At 60.7% G+C, this 22,811-nt stretch overlaps 1 protein-coding gene across 1 annotated transcript in view; it reads right to left on the reverse strand.

Annotated features, from left to right (window-relative positions):
* SRCIN1 (SRC kinase signaling inhibitor 1) overlaps positions 1-21,754 on the reverse strand; it is a 63,442-nt gene extending 41,688 nt beyond the window's left edge. The window contains 2 exon segments of the mRNA XM_056126795.1: positions 12,598-12,660; positions 21,375-21,754. Of these exon segments, the coding sequence (XP_055982770.1) occupies positions 12,598-12,660; positions 21,375-21,498 (187 nt within the window). The 5' untranslated portion in view covers positions 21,499-21,754.
* Positions 21,755-22,811: the final 1,057 nt, after the last annotated feature.

The raw sequence follows: 22,811 nt of genomic DNA on the forward strand, positions 1-22,811 counted from the left end.
CAGCCTGAGTCTGAGGGACCTTCCCCTGTGCCAGCCAGCCATGCCCACTGCGCTCTCCTGGCACTGCAGATGGCCATGGGGGAAGCCTCCAATTCTCTCCTCCCCTCCTGGCCCCTGCTTCCTTTCTTGCCTCCTACGGGGGTTTCAGCTCACCTGAGACGGGCAGAGGCTGTGGGGAGGTCCAGGGTCAGCCAGGCCTTTCCACCTGGACTAAAGGGGCCACTACTCCATTTCACTGTGGCTGTGGGGAACCCCACACTAAAGATCAGCTCCAACCCCCTACCAGGCCTGGGCAGAGGGAGCAGTAGAGCTAGTGGCAGAGAGGGGTTACAGGGCAGGAGGGACAAGCTGCTCTGGGGTTTGGGGGTAGAGTTTGCTTGTGAAAAGGCTCCAAATCAGCAGAGAACCTTGGGATCCTGGGATGGGCTGGGGTGGGGTAGGTGAGGTGGGGTGGGAGCACGCCAGGGTCAAGGGGTCCCAGCACTCCCCCCATTGATGCATATTGCTCTCCTTTCTGAGGGGCTCCAGGGCCTGGGAGGACTGATGCAGCTTCTGAGTTGGGGGTCCATCTATGGGCCTTCAAAGAAGGTGTTTGGGGTGAGGTTGTGGCTCAGGCATGAATTTCTCTCCAGAACCATACTACACCAGGTAGGGTGCTTGCCTTGCACGAAGCTGAGCTGGGTTGATCCCCAGCATCCCATATGGTCCCCGAGCAGCATCAGGACTAACTCCAGGAGTAAGCCGGAGTACCACTGGATGCAGTCAAACATCCCCCCTCCCCTCCCCCCACTGTCCCCCCAGCCGCTAAATAAAACAAACAAAAAACAATCTTGCAAGGCAGAGCAGAGCACAGGGAGGCTGTGGCAGGCCGGAGACACCCTGGATCAGAGTCAGCTGCTCCCTGGGCCCCGTGACTCCCACTTAGTCATTGGGTCCCATTCCACCGGGAGCTCCAGGCACGGAGCTGTAAAGTGGGTGTGACCCTGCCCGGGCGGGCGGAAAGGAGGGCAGGGCTAGACAAAGTCATCCATCCGAGTGGTGGCCTGGGCAGCGGCTGGCCCTGCCTCAGGCCCCTCTGGGAGGACAAGGAGCCCAGGAAAAGGTCTGGGGATACATGCTAGCAAGCGGCAGGGGGCCCAGAACCCCTGCAGACCAGTACTTCCTGACCAGGCTGGGCTCCTGCGCTGGCAGCCAGAGTTTCCCAAACAGTTTGGCCTAAAGCGATGCACAGGGGTTACTCCAGGCTCTGCACTCAGGAATCACTCCTGGCAGTGCTCGGGGGACTATGTGGGATGCTGGGGATCAAACCTGGGTTAACTGCGTGCCAGGCAAACGCCCTACCGCTGTACTATCGCTCCAGTCCCCCTGAAGTCCCTTTTCCAAAAGCAATATCCCTTAGCTGTCCACTCCCCCTGAGAAATCTACCTTCCTTAAGCGGACAAACAGAAAGCACCCCCAACTGCACCCTAAAACTATTGCCTGCTGGATCATTCCAGCATTCTCTGGGAGAGAGTACTGCCCACTTGGGGAAGCTGGCAGGGGTCATGGGGGACAGGAGGACAAAGGGGCCAGCAGGGCTGGACTCTCCTGGGGCAGGTACTTGGGGACCGAGGACTACAAGGTCAGGAGCCATGGTGGGATGGGGGGACAGGGAGGGGCAGAGCTGGGGCAGGGGTGCGGGGCTGCAGGACCGAGAGACAACCCTCCACGTATGGACATTTGCCGGGTCTCTGGGTATGCGAGGTGGTCAAAAGTTCTGAGTCAGGGACTGAAGCCACAGGGAAGGGGCCTGGGTGACTCCTTGGGGTTTGCAGGGCGAGAAAGGACAGGGCAGGGGAAGGAGCCGTTAGGGTGTGGGGGGCGGAGAACAGGGGGAGGCACCCCCGGTGACTGGCTTCACCAGGCACTTGGCTCCACTCCCTGCGCCCCATGCAGGTTCAGGACCCTGATTCATGGCTGTCCGGAAACTGCCCCTTCTTCCCCGTGAGGTCACGTCACTCATGATGAGACTGAAGATGCCCAAGTGACAGTGACACCATCTCACAAGCCACTGAGCCCTTCCTTCCCTTTCAGATCTAGCCTCTCCCCGGGCTGCTGCCAGTGACATGTGGCATGACGTCACACATGATGTGTCACCTTCCACGGGAGAGGGGTGAGGAGCGGGAGGCTTGGGGGAAGGGGAAGCCAAAACCAGGGAGCACCAAGACTCAGCTGTAGACAAGAGGAAGGAGGCAGCGGCAGAGCGTGGGCACAGTGGGCGGGATGCTTGTCTTATATGCCGCCAGCCTGGGTTCGATCCCCGGCATTCCATTTGGTCCCCCGACACCGCTAGGAATGAATACCTAAGCTCAGAGCCAGGACTAAGCCCTGAGCACCGCCAGATGTGACCTTTCCACCCCAAAAGGGAGAAGGCAACTTGTGGGAACCCCCTCATACGTGTTCAGGACCCAGAATTCTGAAGGATACAAAGCACTGGGGTGGCTCTGTGAGCCCTAGTCACTTCAGGGGCGGAGGTGGGGGTTGGGCGTTAGCTCTGGAACACCAGGGCGGTCATACGGGGAAGACCATGGACACTGCTGGGAGGCCAGCCTGGCGGGGACCCCAGGGTGCCCCCACACCCAGGAACACAAAGCCAGGGGTACCCATCCATTCTCCTGGAGAAGCCCACAGCTACCACCACCACCAAATGTACCCCAGGACCCCTCCCTGCAGGCTGCAGCTGCCACAGTGGGAAGGACACTGTGGAAGGTCAGAGGCTAGAGGCCAAAGGGTATCCAGGGGCCAGCCACATCTCAGGCTTGGCAGAAGACCCAGAACCTGCCCCTCCCCCTCCCTTGGCCCCCCCACCCCATGAGGGAACTGGTCCTCTGTCCTAGGGCACCCCCTGTGTACCCAACCCCCCAGGCCCTGCTGCCTGTGGGGGCCTAGAACAGAAGCCCATCTGTGTCTGTTTCCTAAACCATCTTTTCCGCCCCATACCACAGCAACCAAAGTCATTTTCCGGGCAATTGCCTTTCTGTAAACATTCTTGTGTAATAGCCCCCCAAATTGCTAATGCCCAGCGCCCTGGTGAGTGGCCCTGTCACTCCAGAGAGGCGAGCTGGGGGGTGGCAGCGGGAGGAAGGGCGAGGAGAGGAGAGGCGGGCAGCTGGAGGGAGGAGAAGGGCCAGGCCAGCACCCCCACACCAGCCCCTGCTAGCCAGGCACCACAGGAGGGAAGAGAGGTTGGGGGAGCCGAGCAGGAAAGAGCTCAGCCTGGAAGCACGGAGAGGGCTGGGCAAGACAGGGGGCTCTGGTGATGGGGGGCAGATGCTCGGGGATAGAGCGAGGCCAGGTGAGCTCCTCATGAGGAGAGGACTCCCCAAAACCACGCACTGCAGAAGCACTGAGAGGGTGCCCTGCCCGATGTCACCTCCACGACCCAGCACTAGGCTGCAGGAAGGGCCTCAGAGGGAAACTGAGGTTCAGGGGCCTCAGGACATCGCTCACCGGGGGCCCTCCTGCCCTCTCCCATCCCGGTGGGGGGAGGTGGATGAGGCGGGCTGGGGGGCAAAGAGGACAGTGCTCCGGGAGGCAGAGGAGGGCACTGCCAGCCACAGCCTCGAGCAGGCAGAAAAACAGGCACCAATTTGTGCAGATTTAAAACCCACGGAAGGCCACTTAGTCGGTAAACGAGTCAGAATCTAATTAAAGGCCTCGTAGGGCGGGGAGGGCGCGCTCACCTGCGGCGGCCTCTGGGGAGCCTCTGGCCCCTGGGGGGTGGGAGAGAGGGTGCACTCCTCTGCATGGCTCCTGCTGCCCGGCCTGAGGGCCCCCTGGTCTGGTCATGCTCCCCATTATGGGGATGGGGTGGGGATTGGAGGGAGGCGCGTTCATCTCCCACGGGTCCCCATCAAGGCTCAAGGCTCACCTAGGACCAAGCCTGGCCCCCAGCAGACCGGGTTCTCCCCAGGGACTTGGCCTCCTCTCTAAGAGGCTCTGGGGGGTGGGGGGGGCTGTTTACTCATGGAACTGAAAGCTCAGTCAGATGATGGCTCCCCCTCCTCTCTCAGACTAGACACCTGCTCCGATAGCAGAGGCACTCCTCCACCCAGAATGCTGGGACAGAACTGGACAAGGACAGGATGCCCCTCAGCCACCAGGGCCAGGCTGGGCCTCCGTGCTCACCGGCCAGTCTGCACACTGTGTGGTCCTCAGGACCTCCACCCAGCTCCCACGGAGGAAGGGGGGAACAACCCCACTGTGCTGTTGCTCCTGCCCGCCCTGCACCCCACAGTGCTCTCCCCAGCACGCCCCTTCTGCAGGAAGGACACCCCGGCCCGAGCGGAGCAGGTCACACAGGAGCTGGAGCAGAGCCAGGAATGAATCCCACCGCCAGCCCCTTGCACAGAGATTTTTCCACCCCACTATGCCACTTCCCAGAAAGCAATCGCCAGGGGAGCCCCCTCCGCAGGCCCCACGTCCCAGGGGGCCCCCAAGATGAACAAAGTCTTAGGAGGCATCTGTGGGGGTGGAAACCTGCCAGAGTGCCCAGCCCAGCCCCACTCTGAGGCCCCAAAGACAGCTGCGGGTCCCAGCCTAGCCGCACCCTGACACTCACCACCTGAATGAGGCCCCCTCGAGGTATCCTGAGCTCAATCCTGAGACAAGACACCTCACTTTGGGCTGGAGTGAGAGCACAGCGGGGATAGCTCTTGCCTTATATGCAGCCGACCCGGGTTCCATCCCCGGCACCACATATGAACCCCCCGAGGCAAGAGTGATCCCTGAGCACTGCCAGGTGTGGCCCCCAAACAAACAGAAACGAAGAGATACCCCTCCTTCTGCAGGGGACCCAACACGCTGGTCCCTGGCCCAGAATTTCAGTCAAATACAATCCCCTTCATCCTGCCCCCGATCCAGCAGGCAAAGTGATGGCATTAACCCCCCTCCCTCCAAATAGCACCGCACAGGGGCTTAATAAAAGCTCTATTCGCGCCCAGTTGACATACCGATGGGCCTCTCTGTGAGCCAGCGAGGACTGTGTCAAAAAGAAGAGCAGCAGACGGTTGTGCAGGTTGTGCACTGAGCACAGCCAAGCCCTGCCTCGGCGGCCCACTGCCCCCACCCAAGCTTTGATCGGACCCAGGGCTGTGGCGTGATTTTTCGCTCCTAATGAAGATCTGGCTAATTGGCTTCCCTGGGAAGGGAGGGGGCGGCAACGCGGAGGAAGTGTGTCACCCCAGTCTGAAGCTGCTGGTGGGAAAGCCGGGAACAGCCCTGGCGGGCACCCGACAGCAGCCTGTTAACAAGCCGCGCCGGCGTGGCATTCCCCCCCACCGTCACGCAGCCAGAGGTGTCCTGTCAGCGCCCCGTCTTGAGAGGCGAGAGGCGGTGGTGAGAGGAAGGAAGGGGCGGCGGAGGAACCAGGCACCCCTGCCCCCCACTCCGCCACCTCGCGGAGACTCTAGTCTCTTTCCCAAGGGCACAAGAGGGCCAGAAGGACCAGTGCCAACCTCCACAGCTGCGAGGAGCCAAGAGCATGCTTGGAGGGGGGCATCCCATTCCAGGGTAGACGAGACCCCGATCTGTGAAGTGAAGGAGAAGCTCCTCCACTCCCATCACAGCCCTTTCATCAGGGCCTCGAAATGCTGGCAGGGGCCGGGGAGACAGCACAGTGGGTAGCGCGCTTGCCTGACATGTAGCTGACCTGGGTTCTACCCCTGTCACCCAGTCTGGACCTCCCTGAGTGCCCCCAGGAGTGATCCCTGAGCATAGAGCCAGAGGTAAGCCCTGAGCACAGCCAGGTGTGGCCCCAAACAGACAAAAAATAATAATAATAATAAAGGTTGGGCCAAAGCTCCAGTCCTCCCACCCCACCATTTGCTCCTCGGATTTCTGAGGCCTTTCCTGGGACCTCCATCCCCAGACAGTCCCTCCAGGGACCTCCAATTCCAAGCACATTTGCTTCTCCAGTCACCTGGCTTGGTGGCACCCACCTCACCATGCCCTACACGCATCTCCATGCAGAGGGCAACCTTAGGAGGGCAGGCTCGCCCGACACCATTCACCCCTATGGCGACCACCCGCAGACTGGGCACTGCGGCCACAGGCAGAGCAGAGCCATTTAAGCCAGTTTCAGATTGGGGCACATTCGAGCACTAGGTTGGTCCCTCTCTTGCCTGGGGTGTAAGGTAGCGGGGACCCCATTTGTCCTTCCTGAGTCCAGCTTCCACCTCCTCCCTCTCTCTCCTACTCTGCCAAGTTCAGGAGGTCCTTGCTGAGGCATTTCTTTAAAATCCCTTATTTGGAGGCTAGAGCGCTAATACAGCAAGCAGGCAGGACATTTGCCTTGCACACAGCCAACCCAGGTTCAATCCCCTAAATCCCAAGCCTGCCAGACGTGATCCCTGAGTGATGCCTTGAGCATCGCCAGGTGTGCCCCCCCCCCAAAAAAAAAAACCTCTTATTTTTATTTTGAAATAGAGGGATACGGTTAAGGATCTCCACTGGCCAATAATTTTAGTTCTTTTTGTTTGTTTTTGGGGCAGTGCTCCAGGGCTACTCTCAGCTCAGTGCTCAAAAGCCTGTCTTGGCAGTGCTCAGGGACCTGGTGGGGCCAGAGATGGAGCCTAGGCCTCCCGCCTGGGTCTCCCGCACACAGAGCCCACATTGCAGTCCCCATCCTGGCCACGTCCAGCCATCTCCTTCCAGACCCGGGCGCCTGGGCGCCTCCCACTCTCATTCCGGCTCTAAAGGCACTGGGGAAGGGCGGGAATGGCAAACCTCTGACCCACTTCCACCTGCTGCTGAGCGTGGCGGGGCAGCAGCTGGGCACCCGGGCTCCGCCCTCACGGGTTAATTACTCCTCTGCCCTACAAGCCAGCCGAGCACAAACAGCCAATCTGCATCCCATTATTTTCTCTCTCTGGGGACACCAAGGTTAGTACCCGGAGAAGCTTGGGGGTGTATGGGGCGGGGGGGTGGGTAGCAGCACTGAGAGGAGGAGGAGACTCAGCAATTTCCTGCCTGCACTGTGCTGGGTCTGCGCCAACCGGGAAGGCCTGGTAGGGTGCCAAGAGCATCTCCTGGAAGCTCTCCCCAGAGTCCGCCCGCAGTGGGGTATAGGCTGGATGGTGGGGGAGGAATCAACGATCTCTTTCTGCCCCCCCTTCCCCCCACTCGAGGCCACCCTCCTATCTCTCGTGCTGAGTTTTTTTTTTTTCTTTTTGGGTCACACCCGGCGATGCTCAGGGGTTACTCCTGGCTCTGCACTCAGAAATTACTCCTGGCGGTGTTCAGGGGACCAGATGGGATGCTGGGAATTGAACCCGGGTCAGCCGCATGCAAGGCAAACGCCCTACCCGCTGTGCTATTGCTCCAGCCCTCATGTGCCGAGTTTTAAAGCCAGCACCTGCCTCACTGGGACCAGCCACGAATGAAGCCGACCCCCTAACACCACAGTCTCCAGGGCCTCCGACGGTTGCTGCCCTTTCAGATCTGAGCCCCCTTGGGAGAGTCCCTTCCCCACCTGCTGGAGGTCAGGGTGGCTAATGGCAGGGGCAGCTTCTGGGCTCTGGTCCCCACTGGGGACTGCCCCTGTGGATTCCACAGGACCCCCGAGTCTTGTCTCAGCTGGGGGTTCTTCGTGTTGCCAAGCTCTCTAATGAACCCCTTCTCCAGGGAGGCACAGAGACCTGCCACCCTCCTCTCCGCGGGGAGGGGGGAGCGGGCCTGGGGACAGTGCCAAGTGGGGCTGCGGGAGCTGGAGATGGCCAGGGGGCAGCTGGGAGGAGGGTCCCACGGTCCTTTCTGGGACTCTACTCCACACGTCCCAGAAGAGGAAGCACAGGTTCCCTCAGAAGTGCCATCTGGAGAGATAGTACAATGGGTTGGACTCTTGCTTGCATGCCTTGTGTGTGACTGATCTGGGCTCGATCCCCGGCACCCCATATGGTCTCCCTGAGCACCGCTAGAAGTGATCCCTGAGCACAGAGCCAGGAGTAAGCCCTGAGCACTGCAGGTGTGGCCCAGGAACCAAAAAAGAAAAAAAAAAAAAGAAAGAAGGCTAGAGTGAAAGTACAGTGGGGAGAGCATTTACCTTGCACGTGGCAGACCTGGGTTCAATCCCTGGCATCCCATATTGTCCCCTGAGCACCGCCAGGAGTAATTCCTGAGTGCAGAGTCAGGAGTAATCCCTGAGCATCGCAGAGTGTGACCCAAAATAGCCAAAAAGAAAAGAAAAGAAAAAATATAAGTGCCATCAGCCATGTCAGCCACAAGGCCCTTCCTGTGGGGCAGGGGAGGCCCCAGACCAGCATTTCAGGTCATGCTTGGAGGAGCCTGTCCAGTGCCCCGGCCCCATCCGTGCTGCCCATGCTGGGTCAGGGGCCCGTGTTCTCACCACGACTCTGAGCTGCGGCCTTCAGAGGTGCCTCTGGGTGGATCCGTGTCGAAGCCCAAAGGTCGCTGCCTCTTTCTGATACTATGCCAGGGAGGACCAGCATTGGAGGGGACTCAGGCCTCTCCCCCTGCCCCCAGGTAGGCCAGCTGAACCCACCTGCTCCTCCAGAAACTTCCATCTGGCCTTGCTCTGTGTCCCAGCCCCTTTCCCAGCAGCTGTGCCACTCGTGGCCCCAGCAAGGCAATCCCAGCTCCAAGCCTCAGTGGGCATAGCCCGGGAGTCTGAGTGGGCAGCCTGGAAGTGCCCTGAGGCCTCTGCACCGCAGCCAGGGTTTGGGAGTCCAGGCATGGCCAACCACAGTCCAACGCTATGGGCATCCGATTAACTGCATGAGGCTTCCTCCCGCCTACTTCTTCCTCCCCAGCTCAGACCAGCCCCAGGCGAGGAGGCTGGGTGCCCCCCCCCTCAGCTGCACCATGCCCCATCCCGTGCCTGCCCCCTGATGCTACGCAGTGGCTAATTCTGGCGTCTCATCAGACAGTAATTATGGGGGAATCAGCACTGTCATCGCAGTGGCTCAGCACCTGTCACCACACCACCATCCATCTCCAGGCTGAGGGATGGAGCCGGAAGTGGGGGGGAGGGGGCGCCCAAGGAGGGGAAGGGGCACCCGTTCCCTTCCTGTCTCAGCCTCCCCACAGAGGCGCCCCCTGTTCTCCAGGGCACATGGCAGGTCACACCAGTTTGTGTGGCAGAGACCAACCAGAAGGAAAAAGCGTGGCATGCTATGGTTGCACACATGTCATCTGGAACAGTCACTTCACTTCACCACACGGCAAAATGGGGAGGGGGGAGAGGGGGAGGGGATGAGTGTCCAGCAAGGGGCGATGGAAGAACTAAGTATGGAAATTGCCCCTCACGGAGCCTGGCCCACGTGAATCCCACATTCACACAACCAGCAGCCAAGACAAGGCCAGGGGGAAGGCCAGGATGCGCGGGCAGGGTCTGGGCAGACTCACACCGGGGCCGGCAGCAGCTTTGTTTGTCTCGGGCAGGCGGAGTATCTGGAGTTGCTGAACGTTAAGGCCTTCGAGGGCACGTGCCCTCTTTCTGCTCACCACAGTCCCCACCGCTCCCTATTGCCCTGATCCAGTGCTGCCCTCCTGTCCTGCTCGGTAAGACCTGAGATCGCTGCCTTGGTTACACCCACCCAGAGGAGCATGGACATGCTACAGACATCCCACAGCAGGAGCAGAAACGGGAGGAAACAGAGGGACAGGTCCCTGGAAGGGCAGAGACAGGGCCTGAGGCTCCCCAGGGTGGGAGGGGGAATGCTTGGGCCGCTGAGGAGACGCCTCGGTTCCTTCCTGGGCTGAGGTCTCAGGCCCTGTGGGCAGGGCCTCTCCCATTCTGCAGAACGTTTTCCTCACCATCTTGTCAATAGCTCTGCCGTAAAGGACCGCCCCCCCCCCCAAATAAGGAGTCATGTCCCCATGTCCTCTCCCCAGTCTTCCCCCAGTCGAGATTCTGGGAGCCCCCAGAAAACAAGAGCGGGGGCTGGAGTGATAGTACAGTGGGTAGGGCATTTGCCTTGCACTCAGCTTACCAGAGTTCAATCCCCAGCATCCCATTTGATCCCCGAGCACTGCCAGTTGTAATTCCTGAGTGCAGAGCCAGGAGTAACCCCTGAGCATAGTTGGGTGTGACCCAAAAAGCAAAAAGAAAAAAAAAAGAAAACAAGAGCAGAGGGCACAGATAGGGTGAACCTCAGGGTGAAGTCTGAGTAAAAGGAGCTATAAGAAGTGAAGTTAGGGGGGACCCCAACAGCAGGAAGTGAGGCACAGGGGAGACCCCAGGAACAGGAAATGAAGCAGAGGGGACCCGCTACCCTGAGCCCCCCCGAACTAGACCAAAGGAAGACTTCAGGCTAAGGTTGTGGAAGGAGGGGAGGGGTGCTGCACCCCCCAGGATGGGGGCTGGGGTGATATGGGCACCACCTCTGCCCCAGCTGCCCCCCTGAAACTCAGACAACAGCCTGGGGCTCACCCAGTGGTGAGGAGAGGAACGGGCTAGTATGCCTGGACTGGTGTGTTTCCAGTTGTGCCAGGCTGGACACTGCCCCAAACGCAGCCCAGGAACAAGCGCCCCCCGACCTGGCCAGCCTGTCCAATGGGCCCATGGCGAGGAACTGACCCACAGGACCAGCTCCACGCACACACAGTATACCTCCATACACATGTCCACTTTCTGGCTCACGCACGTTCACACACGTGCACATGATCACACATAGCACAGTACATGCAAGCGTGCTCGCACACGCTCGTTCACGCACACATATTCGTGGGTGCACACTTACACATGCTCACAGTCATACAGACATGGTTACACACACACACATCCATGTTTGTACACATGCTCACACACATGGACCACCAGGACTTTTTCAAAACCCACCCCAGTCTCATTCCCCTCTGGTAAGGCATGAATGGTGGGGACACCCCCGCATCTCTGCTGCTAGAAATAGGGTCGGGATGTGGCTCAGGGGTAAAGCAATTGTCTCACACACGTGAGGCCCTAGTTTGATTCCTGATACCATATGGTTGCCCCAAGCATTGTCAGGGGTGACCTTTGAGAACTGAGCCAAGAGTAACTCCAACCTGTTGTGTAGCCCCAAACAACATTGAAAATGTAGGACTAGGGGGCTGGAGAGAGAAAACAGCAAGTAGGGCGCTTTCCTTGCACCCTGGGTTCGATCCCCAGCATTCTATGTGGTCCCCCAAGCCCTACAGGAGTGACCCCTGAGCGCAGAGCCAGGAGCAAGCCCTCAGCACCGCTTTGGTGTGCCCCCACCCTCACCCCCAAAAACAACAACAAAAACGCAGCACCAGGGTTGGGAAGGCTCTGGGCTCCCTGCCTCTGGGTGGCTCCCGAAGGGAGTGGGCGAGAGGGGCCACGGGGCCCCTGCCTGGTGCCTGCCCCGTAAGCCTCAGGCCACTGATGCTGGGGGGAATCATGTGACCAGGACCTGGGGGTGCAGCAGCCACAAACTCCGGGCCCCTCCTGACAGCAGCAGGGATGGGGAGAGAGGCGAACGTTGCTCTTTTAGGAAAACGGTAATTTTAATTAAGAGGCAGACAAACGAGCGCTCTGCAGATTGTCTCCGAGCAAAGTTATTAAAAAGCCATCAAGGCGGAGGGCCGCCTCCACCAGCTGCCTGCCGGGACTGGCACTGTGGCACCTCTCTGAGCCGGATGCACGGAGCCTGCAAACAACCGGAATGGGGGTTCTGCAGCCCCTCTCTCTCCCAGCAGGCCCAGCCCAGGGGGAGCGGGCAGGGGGTTCAGGGAAACCAGCTAGCGGGCAGCCCTGATACAGGCTCAGAGAGGGAAAGAGGTTTATCCAAGGTCACACAGCTGGGACATGGCTTACGCGCTGCTGTGAAGCCAGGCCAGACTGAGTCAAGTTCAGAGCTGGAGGCAATTGGTCTGGGTGCAGCGGGCAGTGCTGCTAATTGGGGTGGAGGCCTTGTGGGCTGCTCTGACCCGACAGTGCCCCTGCAGTCCCAGGGGTGCCCAGGGCCTCACTCAGTTCTGAGGGGAGGTCTGGGGTCAAGTGACACTCTAGGGGATGCAAAGTACAGGACGGGGGGGGGGGGGGGGGGGGGGACGACAAGGTGGCCAGTATGGACAGAGAAACGCCCTCCAGGCCCACAGCTCCTGCAGCCTGGCGCCCCCCCCCCACCCCCCACCCCCGGGCCTCTGCCGGCTCATGCAGCAACGAAAGGATTTTGTTGAATTGGTCACTGCTGGGCTGGGCCCAGCCCAGCCTGGTCCCAGAAGGGCTCCGAAAGTTCTCGCTGAAGCAACGAACGAGTCAAGGGAGGAAGTGGGCGAAGCACAGCGCCCCATCCCACCCCCGACCCACACAGTCCTCAGCCCCCCCCCACCCCGCAGGCCATCGCTGGAACATGGGACTCCCCCCGTCCCCCCCCACCCCATTGCCCCCACTGTAGGGCGCCCTGGGCCAGCACACACATGGACATGCACACGTGCACACAGACACACACCGTAGTCAGACAAGGTGCCCCGAGGCCACGCTCTGCTGCCCCACCCTGGGGCACAGACCCCAGGACAACCCCCGCCCCGGGCTGAGAGGAGCAGCCGGCTAAGGAGCACGGAGGGGGCGCGGAGGGACCACCCTCCTGGCTTACTAACCTGGAGACTTTAAACAGAGGGAACACAGTCCAGCAGGCTTCCCTCCCGCCGCACGCTGCAGCCCTGAGTGAGGGACAGGAAAGGCGAGAGTGAATGAATGCGCGCGCAGCCCCGCTGGGGAGAGGAGCTGCAGAGAGGAAGGGGCCGGGCAGGGGTGGGGGCGCGGGGACAGAGCAAGACAGAGTCTCAGGACCGTCCCTTTGCAGGTTAGGGGTCCCAGGGGGCCGGTGGGGGCAGCCCGGATAGATGGCTCGGGTGGTGGAAGATGAGCAGGGGAGGATGGAGGAACAGAGAAAGACAGGCGGAAGACAGACAGGAGGACAGACAGCAGGACAGGACAGCAAACATGGGGTCCCCAGAGGGGGTTCCCGAGGAAAGACAGACAACAAGCCAGGCCTGATTCTCCCGCAAACGTAATCAGATTCTTCTCTGGGGTGCCGCCATGTCAGATCTTAAATGACAGTACTCCGGAGGGCCCATCGGCCCCTCCCCATTCCGGAATCTGAGATTCAGTGGTGCCATCACTGCCCTCCCAGCCCACCATGGGCTCCACTTGCCCCCTAGCCTGGAGGAAGCCCCCTCCTGTCTGCAGAGGTTACAGAGGCGCTGGGCACGCACAAGCGCGCGCACACACACACACACACACACGCACACACATACGCACACACACACACTCACCAGGGGGTTCTACGGGAAATGGGGGTCCCTGCCCCAAATCGCCCAAAGGCCTGCACTCATTTCCTGCTCCACACCCCCATCGCTACTCACCCAGACACCAGCCCCACAGCGGCAGTGGCTCACCTCTACCCTCACAAAGCCTCTGAGCACCCCCTTGCTGAGATCCCTGTCCCCGGGGCGGTGAGGGGGCAGGCACAGCCAGGACCCTTCCCGCTTGCAGACGTTGTGGCCCAGAGCCCCCACCCCTATACTGGGCTCAGCCCTCACTCGCGGGTTCCCTTCCATCCGCACCCACATCACGTCTGGCTGCAACCATTCCCAGAGCCCACTGCTATCTCGAGGTTCCAATTTTCCCACTGATTACCCAAAACGAAGGCCTCCCAGGGAGAAACAGCTGCTGGGTCCAGCTGTTGGGGCAGGGAGGACAGGGATGAAATAAGAATACTCTGTAACACATCCAGCCCTGAGGGCTTCCTGGAGGAGGCAGGGGTGTGGGGTGTGGAAGGGAAGCAGGGACAAGACACAAGGCCAGCTGTGGGGAGGGGCTGAGTTGCAGGAAAGATGTTTTCTCCTGCCCCTGCCTCCAGGGAGAGCTGTCCCCCATTCTGTCATTCCAAGGGACAAAGAGGAAGAAGACCAAGGAAGGAGGGGTTCTACCAGGAACTCTGCACGCTCACCCAGAGGGTCCCCCCATACAAACCTGCAGCCACGCACCCCAAGCCCCACAGAGAGAGGCATCACTCCCCAGTCTGGTGCAAGATCAGCATTCCAGAGCATCCTAACCCCGTTCTCTCTACTGTCTTTGGGTTCCGGAGCTCCTGTCCCCCCCCCCAGTCCCCCACAGCTCGACTGCTCCTGGGGTCCTGGCTGCCTCCCTTCAGAGGGGAGTGAAAGCCTCACAGGGCCCCCTTCAAACACCTGGGGGAAAGGCAGAGGCTGGGCCCCCAGAACCAGGGTGGAGCGGGCGGGTGCTGTGAGGGGCTGAAAGCCCGGAGCTTCTGAGCTTCATTCATCTTTACAAGGCTGGGATCTCCCAGGGCCCCTTCCCACTGTCCCTCCTCAGCACATTAGAGTCTGCAGAACCTTCCCCCAGGGGAGGCGGGGGAGAGAAAGACAGAGAGAGAGAGAGAGAGAGAGAGAGAGAGAGAGAGAAAGAGAGAGGAGAGAGAGAATGAGAGAGGAGAGAGAGAACGAGAGAGGAGAGAGAGAGCAAGTGAGCACAGGGATATGGTGCTGACCTGGGTTTGAGCCCCGCAACCACATTGGTAGCTATAATTATCGAATCCCCTGAGCCTGCCCGGTGTGATCCCTGGACACAAAGTCAGGAATAAGCCCTGAGCACAGCCAGGCACGAACCTCTCAAAACAAAATGAAAAGCAAAACAACCTAGAGAGCCCAGGGAGGGAAAGTCAACAGTCGGAGGATGGTGGGCAGCAAAGTGAGAATCTGTGTCCCTCTGGGGCCCTCCCTGGTCTAACTTTCACCCTAGGAGTCGGGGACATAAGGGAAGTCCAGAGGTCTCCCTGGCCCCCAGGTGGGCATTGAGAAGATGGAACAGATGGCCCAGGGGACAGGCAGAGAGGACCCGGCAGCCGTGGACACTTCCAGTGAGATGCGTCACTCATTCCCCCTCAAGGCAGACACTGGTGCCCGGGTTACAGGGCTGTCTGCTGTGTCTGTAATTATCAAAGATGCCCTTGGGAGGATCAAGGGACACATAAATTCACACAGTCCACTCTCTCTCACACACACTCACACATGCCACAGTCTCTCACACACTCACACACTCCACTCTCTCACACACACACGCCACACTCTCTCACACATGCCACGCTCTCACACTCTTACACACTCCACTCTCACACACACACGCCACACTCTCTCACACATGCCACGCTCTCACACACTCACACACTCATATTTCTCATTTCTCTCTTATACACAGACACACTCACCCATCACACAAACCCTCACACTCTCACACATACTCAGTCAGGCACACACACACTGTCACACTATCACACAGTCTCACACAAGTCTCACACACTCTGCACACACCCTTGTGCACAAAATGCCACATAGTGTCACTCTCACATAACACTCTTTTCATACACTATCAGACTCAGACTCTTGCACACAGTTTCATAGTCTCACAGTTACACACTGTCACAGTCTCACTGTCACAACACCCTTGCTCACACTCACTATCACAGTCTCAGACTCATATTCAGTCACATAAACTCACACATTCTCATGCACACACTCTCACATACTCCCACAAGTGTCACATAGTCTGTCTCACACATTCTCACACACAATGTCACAGTCTCACACTCTCACACACATATTCATACAGTCTCACACACACTGTCACAATCTCACACATTGTGCACACATTGTTAGTCTCACACACTCACATGCATTGTCAGTCTTTCCCAGTTTCACACACTGTCACAGACAAAGTCTCACACACGCTGTTAGTTTCTCACACACCTACACACAGTCTCACACATACACACAGTCTCACACAGTCTCTCACAGTCTCATACACACACTGTCACAGTCTTACATACACACTGTCACAGTCTCACACATTCATACAGTCACAGTCTCTCACACACACACTGTCACGGTATCTCATACACACACTGTCATGATCTCACACACTCACATACACACTGTCATGATCTCACACCCTCTCACATAGTCACTGTCTCACACACTCTCATGCACACTGTCATGATCTCACACCCTCTCACACACTGTCACTGTCTCACACACTCTCACACTGTCATGGTCTCACACACACTGTCACTGTCTCACACATTGTCACACACACTGTCACAATCTCACACACTGTCACGATCTCACACCCTCTCACACTGTCACGGTCTCACACACACACACACAGTCACTGTCTCATACTCTCTTTCACATATACTGTCACTGTCTCCCAATCTCTCTCTCACTACCTGCCTCCGGTTTGCACAAACACCTCTAACTCGAACTAAATGGAGTCTTCTCTGTGTACCTGGACCTGGGTCTCCAGCTCACTCAGGGTTTGCAGGGCTGAGAAATCCCAACGCCTTCCCAGGTTTTGGGTGTCCAACGTGACCAGGACATGTTGCTTCCAGGGGCCCGGCAAGATGAAGGGGTAAGGGCAGGGGCGGCCAACCCTGCAGTGGGACAGCCAGGGAGAGAGGGAGCAGGGCGCCTGTGCTCCTGCCCCTTCACCTGTCCTCAGGCTGATGGGGCAGCGCTAGGAGCAGGAGGGACAGTCTGGCCCCCAAGCCCGTGCACATGTGCACTGCAAGCACCACACTCTCCCGGGCCAAGTCCCCACTCCCCCCGTCTAGCTGGCACCAGAGACATTCTTCCCAACTTCCAGGCGGAGAAGCTCCCATTCTCTCAGGGCAGAGGAGGGAAGGCGAGCCTGTGGCTTCTTGTTCCACAGAGTAAAGACACTGAAAACCAGAGGGGGCAACTAACTTGCCCAGGGTCACACGGCAGAGGGCAAGGGAGCTGTCTTGGCTCCAGTTCTGCTTTTGCCCCAACCCTCTGCTTGGGAAGCCCTAAGTCCAGGGCAGGCATGAGACAAGAGCTTGGGAATGGCAAACTGAGTCCTTCTAGGACCGTCCCTCCAGCTCTTCATGCTGGGACTTTAGAGAGGACACACCTCTGGTCTGAAGACCAGGCACAGATTGAGAAGTTAACATGTGTCGGATTCCACGCAGGAAATTTTCACTTTATTTCCTCCTTGCCCTTCCAGGCAGGCAATGAGCCCGCCCCTGGGATCCTTGGTCTGGAGGATGAAATGGACCCTGGCCACGCTAGCTTCACTTCCTCTGCTCTGGCTCTCCTGGGCAGGACAGGGGCTGGGCTCAGAGGCACTGCAGAGCCAGCTAGGAGGCACAGCCCTTGAGGTCAGGCTGGGCTGGCCAAGGAAGGCAGTGCCGATTTTCTCTCCAGGGAGATGACGTTTGGGACCCAGCAGCAGGCATCACCTGGGGCCTCTCACCTTTGGGATGTGTCTTTGGTAGTGATGAGACAGACCTAGGCCTACATGCTTGCTTGCTTGCTTGCTTGCTTGCTTCCTTCCTCCTTCCTTCCTTCTTCTCTCCCTTCCCTCCTTCCCCCTCCCTTCCATCCCCTTCTCTCCTCCTCTCCCCCCTCCTCCCTCCCCCTCCCTTCTTCCCTGTGCTATACCCAGTGATGCTCAGGGCTTACCCGTGACTTTGTGTTTAAGGATCACTTCCACAGGCCTCAGGGGATCATATGTGGTCGAACCTGAACCAGTCTCTACTGCGAGCAAGGCAAGCACCTTAATCCCTGCTCTCTCTCTCTCTCTCTCTCTCTCTCTCTCTCTCTGGCACTCTCTCTCTCCTCTCTCTGCCCCCACCCCCGGCTCTCAGTCTTTCTAGTGACCATCTCTCAGCTACAAGTTCCAGCTCACACATACCCAGAGCACAGGGGCTCAGGCCAGCAGGCTGTGGGGCAGAGGCGGAGTTCCTCTGGGATCCCAGACCCAAGCCCGCCACTCAACCTCAAGGGGTTTCCATAGGCCATGCAGCCACAGGCAAATTTAGCAAATTCATACTCCACTTGGCTTCTCTGTTTGGACCTTTAAAAAAAATAACTGGTGGGGGGTGGGGGGTGAGGCACTCCCAAGCAGTTCTCAGGGGACCCAGGGGCCACTCCTGGTCATACTCAGTCACCCAAATTGGACCTTTCCTTTTATGCTCCTGGGCTGCCTCTCACGATGCTCAGGGATTATTCCTGGCTCTGCACTCAGGAATCACTTCTGGCGGTACTCAGGGGACTATATGGGGTGTTGGGGATGGAAGCCGGGTCAGCCCAGCACAAGCACCTCACACGCTGCACTATCGCTCTGCCTGGGCCTCTCAATGCTAGAGCCTGGCAGTGCTGAAGGCCATCAGAGCCACATTCAGAGGTGCTCAGGGGACCTGCACGGCCAGAGAAAGAACCTGGGATCTTGTGCAGGCAAAGCACATATTCGTGACCCCTAGACTCTGCCTGGGCTCCCTTTGGAGGACGTGGATGCCCCCTCCCAACTCCAGCACAGCAGGAAGGGAAGGGGCAGCAGAAGCGAGGGCCGGGCTAGGGTAGTAGGGTAGCTGAATGCGGGGAGTGGCTCTCGGTCCCTGTAGATGGCAAGCTGCCCCTTCCAGCAGACACTGATAACATATGCAAAGTAGATGCAGATGGCCCCCAGCGAGATACAGCACAGTCCGGACAGACTGGAGAGGATCCAGCCCACGGTTCCTTCCTTCCGCAGGTGAGGAAGGGGAAGGCGCCAACTCAAGGTCATGCAGATGCCACCCAAGGAGGAAGCAGTCCATCTCCTAGGGTCCTTGCGAAGAGTCAAAGGGGACAGAAGAGCCACGTGGGGTTCCAGAAGCCCTCTAGGACGGCGGTAGGGGGGCAGGGTATGGGGCCTAGGGGCTCCTCAGACCCCTCCCTGTACCCGTGTGTGTGGGAGGGGGGAACCATGGGCAAGGGTGACCTGGGTGTCTGGGTCAGTGGGTGATCGGAGGCGGGTGTGGACAAGGCTGGGCTTTCATTTCCCAGCTACCCGCTGTGGGATGGGGCGCAGGGGCTCCCCCACACAGAGACATCCCCGAGTGCCATTCCTAAGTGCCCTTCCGCCAGACTCTGCGGACTATAGCCTGGCAGACCACAATAGCCCCCTGGGCCGGCCCCTTCCCCGGGCACCCCCTTCCAGACAGTCCTAGAAAGCAGGCGCAGAGCTGGAGAGGGCGGCAGGTGGGAGGGGCAGACGGGGGGGGGGTTGGGGAGAGAAGAGGAAAGTGGGGGAGAGCAGCGGGGCAGAAAGGGGGGCCCAGGGAGCCTCGGGGCAGAGAAGGGAAACCTCCTGGCCACGGGCCCTGAAGGTCAAAGCAAGAGCGAGGGAAGGGGCATAGGGCCCTGGCCTCAGAGCCCGCCGGCGGGGCAGGAGCTGGGGTCTATGCCCTGGTCCCTCTACCCATCCCCCCCATGCCGCTGCCAGGAACTCAGCCCTCCCTGCTCTGCCTGCCTCCCCCCTCGGGCAGGCAAGCTTCCCAGCCAAATCCAAAGCCTTCAGCTCAGCTTTTCAGCGCAGGGATGAAAGAAGGGGAAGGCAAACCCGCTGACGGCCAGATTTTCATTATCTCTGCGCACGAATGGGCCCTCGGCAGCCAAGCAGGGGCTCTTCAAAGAGTGTCTGAGTGGCTCATTGAATCCCGCACCTGCCAGGCCCCCCCAAAGCAGGCAGTGGAGGCTGGGGGGCACAGCCTGCCCCCTCTGGTCCGTAGGGCCAGAGACCAGCTCTGAGGCAGCCCAGAGCCTCCCGTTCAGCGCCTCACACTTGGGCAGGGCCCAGCGGCGGGCGTTCAGGTAGAGCCAGGCTCAAAGGCCAGGGCCGGGCCTGCTGCCCCCCACCCCCACCCGTGCCCCCAGCAGCCCTGTCCAGCTCTGGGTCTGGAGGCCCGGAAGGGAGGAACAGGAAGGAAGGCGCATCTTCTTGCGGGGTTCCAAAGAGATAAGCGCTTGGGATTCCTCGAAAGAGGAGCCTGATCACCAGCCCGAGATCCTTCCCCCATGTCGCACTGGGCCTCCCCCCAGGCGGGCACTGTGCCCTCAAGGGCTCTCTATGCCCTGCCACACCCCTCCCACCGCAGCTACCCCTCCATTCCTGAGCCCCAGACCCGCTCCTGGGGACGGCGGGGGGGTGAGGTGGGGTGGGAGACACCTCCAACACTGGGTTCAACTCCTGCCCCCACCCATCTCTCTCCTGCTCCCGTCCCAGACGACGCAGGGGGGCAAAGACAGAGCTGGGCTGGCCCCAGAGCCCAGCCCAGCCCCCTCTCCCATTTCTGCCAAGGATGCCAAGGCAGGCCCTGGGCAGAGGCAGTGATGCCACCTGCCCCCGCACCCCGCCTCCACCCAGGTCTGACCACACAGTTGAGATCAATGCCCGCAGCCAGAGCGGGAATCAATGGTGCTAATTAAACCCTTTCCCAGGCTGGGTCCCTGGCCAGAGACTGTGCATCCGAGGGCATCTCTAACAAACCCAGAACCCTGCAGAGCTCAAACCAGGAAGCCCCCAGCCCCACATACCCCTGGGGCAGAGACTGATGGGGTGAAAGCCTGGGGTGGGGCTCGTTCCTGGGTTCTCTGCTCCCGAGGAGGCCCCCTGGCTGCAGAGCACTACCTGAAGACCCCAGGATTCTTCCAGATTCTCCCTCACACACTCAGGGAACCACTGCGGACCCCATGTCCATTCCAGCGCGAGGGTCGCCGGAGAGAGCGACATTGGGGTAAGGGCAGAGGGAGCAGGGGCCAGGCACCGGACAAAGACCCTCTTATACCCAAGGCAGGGTGGCAGGAAGCCAGGGCCAAGCCTTTGCATTGGCTGCCAACATAGCAGGGTGCCAGGCAGTCTGGGTGGAGGGGACTCTTCTTATTCTTGGGACCCCTTCCCCTTAACCCCAAACCCGTGATTCTGCACCAGACAGCTCAGGCGGCATCTGCTCCTAAGACTCAGGAGCCTCCCTTCCCGTGCACTTGTGGGGTCTGACCCTTGTAGCAGCCCCCCTGACACCAGCCAGACCCGACAAAATCCCTCACTTAAGCCCCCCCCCCATTCATGCACAAACACTGCCAGGAACCGCCACCCTCGCCGGTGCCACACTGTGACAGTGACAGGAACCATGGAATACAGCATCCAGTCTTTGAGAACAGCAAGAGGGGCGGGGAAGGGAGGGAGAGAAACTGAGGCAGGAAGGTAGAGCCACGCAGCTGGCTCAAGGTCACCGGGACCAAGCTACCCAGAAGGGAAGAAGGTCTCCTACTCTCCGGCAACAGTGCTCCAAGCCTGGCCGGGAGCCTTCAGCCCCGCGGCGCAGCCCTGGGATCGGGTCCAGTCTGCACCCCCGCCCCGTCTCCCCGCGCTGGTCTGCTCCCGTCGCCCCAAAAGCATCAGTAGCTGCACGTCTCCCGAGCGGCTTCCTTCAAAGTTGGGGCTTCACGACCTCCTGGCTGCACAGAACTGGGCGCGAGGCGAGGGAGGCCGGGCTCCCCAGCTTGCACTGACTCACCTGGCTCCCCACGGGCCCCGGGCTCCCGCGGTCCGGCCTCCTCCCGGGGCGATCGGGCGCGGCCCTCGGCGGTCCTCTCCCACCAGGCCAGGGCAAAACGCCGGAGGCACTGCCAGGGCTGCATGGGGAGGCGGGGGCGGGGGGCCTCGCGCTCGCAGCCGCACGCGTCCCGCGGGGCCCTGCCAGCCGAGCTGCGGAGGCACCCGGCCGGCCCCCTCTGCTTCCACCAGCATCCTGCTGCCCCCACCGACAGGACTCGGAGCCGGCCCGCGAGCTTCTGACGTAGCAGGGGGGTGCGTGGGAGGGGAGGGGGGGCCACGGCGCGTCCCCTCCCCAGCCCCGCCCTCTGCCCCGCGGCGGCGCGCGGTCCCCACCTCCTCCCTCACCCGAGATGCTCTTCCCAGCTGGGGGCGCCCTCCCCTGCCCTCTGGCCTCTGCGGGGGGAGGGCTTCCGAGCAAACGGCCCCTCCCCCAGCCCCTCCTCCCCGCGGGCCCTCCCGCCGCCGCCGGCCGAGTGGGGAGCGGGTCCCCAGTTTCTGAACTGCTGCCTAGGCTGCGCGGTCTCCAGGGCTAGGGGCGCGAGGTGAAGCGCGAGGGGGGAGGGGCGGGCAACGCAGACTTGTATCCAGGCAACGCAGCCAACCCCAGATGCCTCGTCCCCGGCCATCCCTGGGGGGGCCGGCGCAAAGGGCCTGCCACCGTCCAAGTGCCTTTCGGGGACCTGAGGGACTCACAGGCCCTGGCAGCTCCCGGGCTTCTCCATCCCCGTCCGCCTCCCCTCCCCCTCCTCCTCCTCTTCCCCCGTCTCGGAGGGACCACTCCCCTCCCCCACTCGGCTCACCAGCCGTCCCCGGTCCCTCGTCCCCCTGCACCCCCCCCCGGCCATACACCCCATTTACAATTTAACACCCCCACCCCCGCCTACGCGAGGCCCTCCCCGCCCGGTTTTCAGCCCCATCTATCCCGGATCCCCCCCACCCCCCACCCCGCGGCTGCCAGCACTCCTGTCGCCTGGGTCCTTCTCTCCAGCCCAGCGCGCGCCGGTCCCCTGCCCCCCACACCACCTGCGCCCCGAGCATCCCTCGCCCCGCCGGCCGCCGCCTCCCCGGCCCGGCCGCCGCCCCCGCCCCCGGCCGAGGGGAAAACACACAAAGAAAACAGAAATACCTTCCACTTAAGCATGGAGGCACATTAGGGAGGAGAGAGACAGGGACATGCCTTGGGACGGAGCGTTCCCCATCGGGCGGGGGCGCGGGGGGCGGGGGCCCCGGCCGGCCGGCCTGGCGCTCGCCCTCTCGCCGCCTCGCGGGCTCCTCGCTCGGCCCCGGCCCCGGGGCGCGGTGCCAGGCGGGCGGGCCGGGGGCTCGGGCCCCGCCGGGGTGGACCAGCTGGGAGGGCGCCGGCGAGCGGGCGTGTGGGTGCGTGCGCGCGCGGGCG

The sequence above is a fragment of the Sorex fumeus genome, unplaced genomic scaffold (genome assembly GCF_029834395.1).
Source record: "Sorex fumeus unplaced genomic scaffold, SorFum_2.1 ptg000063l, whole genome shotgun sequence".
NCBI lineage: Eukaryota > Metazoa > Chordata > Mammalia > Eulipotyphla > Soricidae > Sorex > Sorex fumeus.